Source organism: Salpingoeca rosetta, assembly GCF_000188695.1.
Source record: "Salpingoeca rosetta unplaced genomic scaffold supercont1.19, whole genome shotgun sequence".
NCBI lineage: Eukaryota > Choanoflagellata > Craspedida > Salpingoecidae > Salpingoeca > Salpingoeca rosetta.
The window spans coordinates 647,274-655,862 of NW_004754915.1; the positions used below are offsets into that span (position 1 = coordinate 647,274).

An 8,589-nucleotide genomic window follows, 5' to 3' on the forward strand; every position below is an offset into this window, starting at 1 on the left:
AAAGCAACCGACCATAGACCACAAACAGCGGGGGGTGTAACAATGACAACCCTACAACCCGTGGGAGGGAGGAAAATAACAATTCAAAATACGGTCAACACGTGCTTGGCAGTAAGATGCCAGAGGGGTTTGAGAAGAGAGCAGCGTGGTGTACACATCTATACACAACACATGGTGAACATATCTATACACAACACATTCACACGCGTACACTGCATGCATGGCTTGGGCGCAAGGGAAACAGGCGAAAATGATACAGGAGAGACACAACCCATCCAGAAAGAGAGAGAGAGAAAGAACCATGAGATGAATGGCAAGAAAACAGAAAGGAACAGAGGTGACATTCCTTCATGCACGGCCGGATGGATAGGTGGGAGGAAAACAGGTGCAATGACCAGTACGTGCCGTAACACTAACAGACACATATGCACACACGCTAAACGCGTGTACGCACCACACACACAGACACACACAGACACACACAGACACACACAGACACACACAGACACACACACACACACACACACAGACACACACACACACAGAACAGCACAAACTCTCACACAGCACACACACACAGAACAGCACAAACTCGCTCACTCATTCACAGACATGCACATGCGCGCCTCGTCGTCACATGGTGCTGGTGCGGTGAGGAAAGGCACCCGGCAGCCTGTCTGGTGAGAGCAGGTTCGCTGTGCGGGTTGGAGAAGGCGGCGCGTCAAGATGGCCGTACGTTTCGTGGTGCGCCTTTGTGGTGCTGCTGCCAGCCGCGGCAGTGACGTCGACAATCTGCAGCAGGCCCAGGTCCTCGTGGCGCTGGTGCGGGTTGGCCTGGTTGCGCGAGGGCAGCAGCGGGGCAGAGTCGACGGATGCCGTGTCCGCTGCTGGGTCGGCCATGGAGAGGAAGAGGTCATCCACGGAGCGCCAGTGGCCAAGGTGCTGCGTCTCGTACTCCAGCTGGCGCAGCGCGTCGGAGGTGAGCGGCGTCTGCACGATTGGCGGGGCACAGGAGGAGGAGCGGGAGCGGTTGCCTGCAAGCATGGGAAGGGATCGGTTCATGGTTGCGCTGCGGCTGAGGGCAGCCTTGGGCCTGTTGGCCGGCGTGCCTGCGTGCTGCTGCGTGTAGTTGTAGCTGTTGCGGTTGCTCGGGGTGAGGTTGTTGAAGTTGAACGCGGATGTGGTTGTGTTGTTGAAGGACGAGTGGTGGCAGGTGCTGGGCTTGGCCGTGGCGACACGGGAGGCAGGCGTGTTGTTGAGGTTGGTGGTGGTGGGGCTGCGCGGCAGCTCGGGCATCAGAGCGGACCGCTGGCGGGACATGTGCGGTGTTGCTGGACGCGAGATGGGAAAGTGGTCAATGTACCGGGAAATCACATGCGACAGGTACGTTTGGGACTGGTGGTGCTGCATGCCGAGGGGGCTTGGGCTTCGGGCGCGCGCTGTGGCCTGCTCTCCGTTGCTGTGTTCGCCCGTCCCGCGGCGCTGCTTGCCAGAGTCACCGCTGCTGCGGCCCTGATGGCTCTCCTGTCCATCCCCGCTGCCAGACATGGCTTCCTGCAACGAGAACATGGCCGGGCTGCGGCTGTTGTGGGGGAGGGAGACGAGATGTGCAGATCGAGAGTGTAAGAAGAGAGTGTGTGTGTGTATGTGTGTATGTGTGTGTGTGTGTGTGGGGAGCGAGTACGATCGAGGCGCACTCATAAGCAGATGCTCGCTTGCTTGCAGGCACGCAATTGACAAGAGCAAAGGCAACACATGACGCGACACCAAGCAAGCAAGCAGGCAGGGGAATGCTCCTTTGAAAAGAAAGCCAGGCAAACCACCACCACCACCACTACGCAAAGCATCAACACAATTTGTGAGCAACCAACCTTGCCCTGTTGAAGGAGAGCGTCGAGTCTGAGGGGTGGAGCTGATGGCGAACGGACAGCGTGGTGGCCCGGGTCGTGAGCATGCTCGAGGGAGAAGGCAATCCAAGTTGCTGCTGCTGTTGCGCATCGCTGTGTTGCTGCTGGTGGTGGTTGTGGGGGAGGGAGTTGAACTTGTGGCTACTGCGATGGCTTGCGCGCTGAGTGCGCAATGTGGGCCGCAGGTTGGCAGGCAGTGTGTTCGACTTGGAGCGAGGGCGCTGCTTGAGCTGCTGTTTGTTGGCTGCGCTTGCTGCGGCGGTCGGGGACGACGCTCTCTGGTGATGCTGCCGGTGGGGTGAGGTGCCCAGCGGAGACACGCAGCGCTGCGGGGTGGCCACGCGCGTTGGGGAGCCGAGCAGGTCCGGCGACGTCTTGGGCATGCTGTGCGCGTTGTTGTTGTTGTTGCTGTTGGCGGAGTTGTGGAGGAGGAATGGCATGCGCTGTGCTGCGCTGCTGGTCTCTCTGGGCACCGTGGTCACGGTGAGCATTGGCGGGGCCGGTGAGATGTTGAGAGGAGGAGGACCGGGGTGAGCCTTGCCGGTCTTCTTTGGGGTGCGGGCGCGTGCCTGCGGTGATTTGGGTGGACGCGCGGCGTCTGTGCCTGAAGAGCCCGTGTGCGAGTTATCGCCAAAGAGCTCCGAGGACATCATCGTGGCAGGTGTGGTCGATCAAGCGAGCACTTGTTGTTGTTGTTGTTGTTGTTGTTGTTGTTGTTGTTGTTGTTGTTGTTGTTGTTGTTGTTGTTGTTGTTGTTGTTGTTGTTGTTGTTGTTGTTGTTGTTGTTGTTGTTGTTGTTGTTGTTGTTGTTGTTGTTGTTGTTGTTGTTGTTGTTGTTGTTGTTGTGAGGTAGAGGGCACTTGTTCTTGGAAGGGCTTGCTTGGTGAATGGAAGGCGGCTCAAAAACAAAGGCTGCGATGCTGGCTGTGTGGCTGGACTGGAACGAATGAACGAATGAATGAATAGAGACACTCTGAGCAGCGGGTGCGCGCTTTGGTTTGCAGAGGCGAGGCCGTGGTGATATGCGGTGGCGGTGTTGGTGGTCGTGGTGATATGCCGTGGCGATATGCGGTGGTGGTATGTGGAGATGGCCCACACGCGCACGCGAGGAGAGGCGGTGGGAGCGGAAGCAAGGGGGGGGGGAAGAGAGAAAAATGGCTCGGTGAGAAAGATGTGGTCGAGCAACACAAGCACGGCCGCACGTCGATATGTGTCGTGAAAAACAAATTGGAGCAGAGGGGGCCAGCAAGACGAGCGAGAACGTAAGGTGGTATGCGTGTATGTGTGCTTGAGAGTTCGGGAAGTGGGGAAGAGGAGAGCTATGCGTGTTGGGTGTGTGAGATGGAGCTGGGGATGGTTGTGCTGCTGTGGAACCTGGGATGCTGGCGGTGGCGGTGGGTTTGGGGGGTTTGGGAGGTGGGGTGCGCACGATGCAAGACGGAACAGTGGAATGCTTGGCTTGGTAATGACGCGTGGGTGTGGTTATGTGATGTGTGATGTGATGTCAACCAGGAAATGGCCGCTGCGGTGGTGGCGGTGGTGGTTGTGGCAAAGCTGGTGGTGGTGGTGGATGACGCAGAGCAAGTGGGCCTGCGTGTATGGCCTGGGTCTGTGTGGTTGCGTGTAGGTGTGGGGGTGCTGTGGTCGTGGTGCTGGCGGTGCCTTGGCGGTATGTTTAGCTGGGGAGGGGGGGAGGTTTAGGGTGTCTCATATGCAAGCTGGAAGGTGAAGCAAGAAGAAGGTATGATGGTCATGTATGTCGTTGCATCGACGGCTCACCTGAGAGAGACGGAGAGGTTTGGTCGTGTTGGGAGTTCTGTGAATGGTGTCGTGGCTCGGCCGGGTGCAGGTGGCTGGCGGGATAGGCAGGCTGCGCGCGGTTTAACACAGTGTGAAGGCGAGAGTTGAAGCCGTGTTTCGGGCGTGTGAGTGGGTTGGCAGTTGGTTGTCAATGGTTGGCGGGTGGCGATATGGGGGGTTGTTTGGTGTTGCTTCAGGCCGTGGTGGTCCTTTGCGTGTTTGTGTTCTTTCTTGCTTGCTTCTTGTGTTGCTCGTGGAGAAGGACACAAGCACGTCGGCGTGATGCGATGTGTGAGAAAATGCATCTTCCGTCTTCGCTCGCGACCAACCCATTCCAACCCACCCAGCTGCGTTGGGGTGTTTCGGTGGTGTTGGTGCTGGTGCAAGAAAGCATGCAGCAACGACGACGACGACGACAGAAGAAGCGGCTTGACAACAAGCACGGCTGCTGTGGCTGCTTGGCGGTGGGTTGGGTTTGTTGTGGCGGCAACAACACGAGGACACAACGATGTTTTGGGGAGCACTGGCGATGTCGTCGGCGATATGACGCGTTAAGGATTGGGTCACACACACAAAGCAACGACCCAAGCCCAAAGTTACGAGCGAGACGCACGGAAGTTCCCATCACCAACAGCAGTGCGATGCGCGGGAAGTGAAGTGGTTTGCCCTTGTTTGTCACGCACGATGCAGCGCTCTTTTGTGGTGAGGAGGGTTGGGGCACCAAAAAGGCCACGACCCGAACCGCGACACATGACGCAGGACGTTTAGGTGGTTTGTCAGGCAACCAACCTCCACGTTTTCACGGCGCCCGTGGAATCCACTTCACGAACGCGTGCGTGGTGGTTGGCTGGGGTGTGCTGTGGCTGTGTTTCTTTCCCTTTGTTCTCTTTCTGTCTCTTTGGTTGTTTGTGCAGTTGCTGTTGAGAACTTGGTGACGTGAACGCCTTCCTCCCTGACCACCATCATCACGTTGGTTGGGTTTCCGTGCGCTTCTGTTGCTTCTTTCTACACTTTGGCAAGTGCCTTCGCCACTTTGCACGTTTGTCAGCCTCGATACGCCAAGCACCGCTCTAAACGTGAAGGTACGTGCGGGCGGGTTGTGTCATGTCACATCAAATCATGTCACACATCCCCGACACCAAACGAGAAACGACTTTCGCATGTTTCTTGCTTGGAATGCGCGCGCGAAAGAACACAACAGAACACACATCGCCACCACGTGTGAGTCCTACTTCGATTCGGGTTTTTCGTCAGGGATAATGCGCGGGGTTTTTGCTGACTCAGCGTTGTTGTTCGTGTGGGGGTTTTTTTTGGTCAGCCCCAACCAGCCAGCAGACAGACAGAAAACCAAAAAAAAAAAAGAAAGAAAAATCTTCTGCTCCCCGCAACGAGCAGCCAGCAGCAACGGTTGGCGAGGCGATTGGTGAGGGGGAGATGACGGATGGGTGTGGATGGTGGTGGTATTCCGCGCTGCTTGTGAGTGTGTAAGAGCTGTTGTGTGTGTGTGAGTTGTGTGTGTGTTGTGTGTGTGTATGTGTGTGTATGTATGTGTATGTCGCCTGCCCTGCTCTGCCTGCCCTGCCCTGCCCTGGCCGTGGGAAAGGTCCCACGTACACACACCCACGCACACAGCCCATGCATATCCACATGCACATGCACATGCACACGGACGCAGTGTCTATCCACTTCATTCTGTGTACACAACGTCACAAACACAAATCACATCATCCGCACTGTCGTCCCTGACATTTTCTCACTCACTCACCCCCCCCCCCCTCCCAACACATACACACACGCAACGAACGAACGAACGAACGAAACATCATCCTCATTACACGCACACACCAGACCAACCGTGCATCACATCATCCGCCTCACGGGCGTTGCCGCAATTTCCCTGACCACCAGGTGTGTGTGTGTGTGTGTGTGTCGACTGAAGGCAGTGCGTGGCTGCCATTGCCTCGCTTGCCTTTGTGAGACACGCAAGTTGTGCCGCAGCCCAGCTGCAGCAACGCATTCTCAAAGCTCACTTTCCTCCGCGCCACCACGCTGTCCATCGACGCTTGCAGAAAACTAGCCCTTCCCTCTCCTTTACCCTTGCATCGTCAAGGCCACACCAAAGCAGGGGCACACAGGTGGGTTGGTGAAGTTATGTTATGTGTGTTGTGTGTTGCGTGTGTGTGTTGTGAGTGTTATGTTTGTGTGTGTGTGTGTGTGTGTGTGTGTGTGTGTGTGTGTGTGTGTGTGTGTTGTGTTGGCGTGTCGATCGATTGGATGCGTGGGCGATCGAGATGGCGTGAGGTTGTGTGGAAGGCACTCCAGAGTGAGCGCATGGCAGCGTGTGATTCCCACCCACCCCAACCACACAAATGACGCCACCAGCCATGCCACCACCCTAACGTGCAAGGTGGCACACGCACGCACGTTTGCTGTTTGTGTCGTTCGTTGCCTCCCTTCGCTGCCTTCCTCCATATTGCCAACTTGTGCCCATACTTGTTGCCCATTTGTCGCCTCTGTCGCCTCTGTGTTCTTTTCGTCTCCTTTGCGTGTCTTTCGTGCCCCTCCTCCGTTTCGCGCCCCTCCTGCGTTTTTGCTCTTCTTTCTGCGGCTCGTCGGCGCGTCGCCTCTGCTTCCCCCCCCCCCTCTCTCTCTCTCTGTGCCCACTCTCAATTTCAACACACCGTTCCCACCGCTCCCTGTTATGTATCACTCCCACCACCTTGCACGCCACAAGCACCACCACAACACCAACGACACCAACGACACCCTCACCTCCACCACAAAAACAGCAGCTGCAACTGCCACAATCGCAACAACCACAGTAGCAACAACTGCAGCAACCACTATCACCCTGACTCCCACTCCCACTCCCACTCCCACAACTGCAGCACCCACCACCCCCAAACACGCGCGCTCACACGGCCACCACACCCCCACCAAACGCCTCCCTCGCAAAAGCTCACTCCGTCGTGAATCCGCCTCTTGCGTGCTTCCGCCGCTTGTCGATCGCTCCCCACACCACAAACGCCCTTCGACCCACGTCTCGCTCCGCCCGCGCGCTGCCACAGGCCGTGAGCACACGTCCCCGAGGCTTCCTGCAGCAACACGCACCGGGCGCTCCCACTCTCTGGCCCTTTCGCCACAACCACCACCACCACCACCACCAACAGCACCAACCAAACACCAGCACCAACAGCAGCACCAGCAGCGAGCCATGGAGCTTCGCGTGGGTACCAAGTACCGCATTGGCCGCAAGATTGGCTTTGGCTCCTTTGGTGACATCTACATTGGCACAGACATCACTACGGGCGAGGAGGTGGCCATCAAGCTCGAGAACGTCTCCACCCCGCACCCGCAGCTCCAGTACGAGTCAAAACTCTACAAGATCCTCCAGGGCGGCGGTGCGTCCATACTCTGCGGAGTGTGCGTGGTGGGAGGAGGGGAGAGAAGGGAGGGGAACGTTAGAACATGCATGTGTGCGTGTGCGTGTGTGCGTGTGCGTGTGCGCGTGTGCGTGTGCGTGTGCGTGTGCGTGTGCGTGTGCGTGTGCGTGTATGCCTGGTAATTGTTTGTTTTCTTTGAGTCTTGTTCACGTCTGTTGCGTGGTGTTCTGCCTGTTTGTGTTTTGGCACTCACGTTTGCTGTGACGCCTAAATCTCACGACCGTAACCATGCGCTATGTTGGCCACCGGCACCACGCAGAGGGCATCCCGCAGCTCAAGTGGTATGGCGTGGAGGGCGACTACAATGTCATGGTGATGGAGCTGCTTGGGCCGAGCCTCGAGGACCTGTTCAACTTCTGCAACAGAAAGTTCTCCGTCAAAACCGTATTGATGCTCGCCGACCAAATGGTGCGTGAGTTGTGTTGTGTTGTGTGGTGTTGTTGTGTTGTGTTGTGTTGTGTTGTGTTGTGTACATCGTGTGGTGCGGTGTGTCGTGTGGTGTTTCAATTTTTGCATCTCACTGCTGCCGGTGGCTTGTCCGTTCATTTCCCCGTCCCTTCTTGCTCATGCCGCTCCTGACCTTGTGCTGATAGATCAATCGCATTGAGTACGTCCACAACCGCAACTTCATCCATCGTGATATCAAACCCGACAACTTCATGATGGGCCTCGCCAGGAGGGGTAACCTGGTCAGTCGAGTGTGTGTGTGTGTGTGTGTGTGTGTCTGTATGTCTGTGAGTGTGAGTGTGAGAGTGTGCGTGTGTGTGTTGACGCATGCATTGTCTCTTCTTAACCCTCCCTTCTCCGCTTCTGTGAAGCACGTACATTTCCACAACTCACACAACGTCCCATAACCCATCACCCCCCCCCCCCCTTTCTCTCTCTCTCCTTGCCGCAGGTGTATCTGATTGACTTTGGCCTGGCCAAGCGCTACCGCGACTCGCGTACGCATGCGCACATCCCCTACCGCGAGAACAAGAACCTCACCGGCACCGCCCGCTACGCCAGCATCAACACCCACCTCGGCATTGGTCAGTGCGGCCACACCTGCTTGCTTGTATTGGAAGAAGAGGGGAGAAGCAGGGGGGGGGGGTTGTGTGCTTTGCAATCTCGTGTGTGTGTGTGTGTGTGTGTGCGTACAGCCGTGCGTACAGCCGTGCGTGCAAATGCGCTGCCGTTGCTCGCTTCTGACGTTGTCATCTCGGCCGTTTGCTTTGTCGTCTACTTCATATGCTGCGCGGTACAACTGTTTTGCGGTGGTCAGAGCAAAGTCGACGCGACGACCTGGAGTCGCTTGGCTATGTCCTCATGTACTTCAACCGCGGCAGCCTCCCCTGGCAGGGACTCAAGGTCAGCGCCGTGTGTGTGTGTGTGTGTGTGTGTGTGTGTGTGTGTGTGTGTGTGTGTGTGTGTGTGTGTGTGTGTGTGTGTGTGTGTGT

General features: G+C 56.9%; 2 protein-coding genes across 2 annotated transcripts in view; one reads left to right on the top strand and one right to left on the bottom strand.

The window, feature by feature from the left end:
• Positions 1 to 633: 633 nt before the first annotated feature.
• Positions 634 to 2,617, bottom strand: PTSG_07884 (uncharacterized protein; the record flags this gene model as incomplete). Its single annotated transcript, XM_004991630.1, has 2 exons — positions 1,872 to 2,617; positions 634 to 1,582 (listed from the first exon to the last, which is right to left on the bottom strand). Exons 1-2 carry the CDS (start codon positions 2,558 to 2,560, stop codon positions 634 to 636), a joined length of 1,638 nt encoding a protein of 545 aa, XP_004991687.1. The 5' UTR covers positions 2,561 to 2,617.
• Positions 2,618 to 5,024: 2,407 nt separating this feature from the next.
• Positions 5,025 to 8,589, top strand: part of PTSG_07885 (CK1/CK1/CK1-D protein kinase) — a 5,254-nt gene continuing 1,689 nt past the window's right edge. Inside the window, exons 1-8 of the mRNA XM_004991631.1 lie at positions 5,025 to 5,130; positions 5,556 to 5,615; positions 5,777 to 5,842; positions 6,776 to 7,108; positions 7,410 to 7,558; positions 7,744 to 7,839; positions 8,049 to 8,181; positions 8,415 to 8,511. Of these exons, the coding sequence (XP_004991688.1) occupies positions 6,922 to 7,108; positions 7,410 to 7,558; positions 7,744 to 7,839; positions 8,049 to 8,181; positions 8,415 to 8,511 (662 nt within the window). The 5' untranslated portion in view covers positions 5,025 to 5,130; positions 5,556 to 5,615; positions 5,777 to 5,842; positions 6,776 to 6,921. The remainder of the gene's footprint in view (positions 5,131 to 5,555; positions 5,616 to 5,776; positions 5,843 to 6,775; positions 7,109 to 7,409; positions 7,559 to 7,743; positions 7,840 to 8,048; positions 8,182 to 8,414; positions 8,512 to 8,589) is intronic.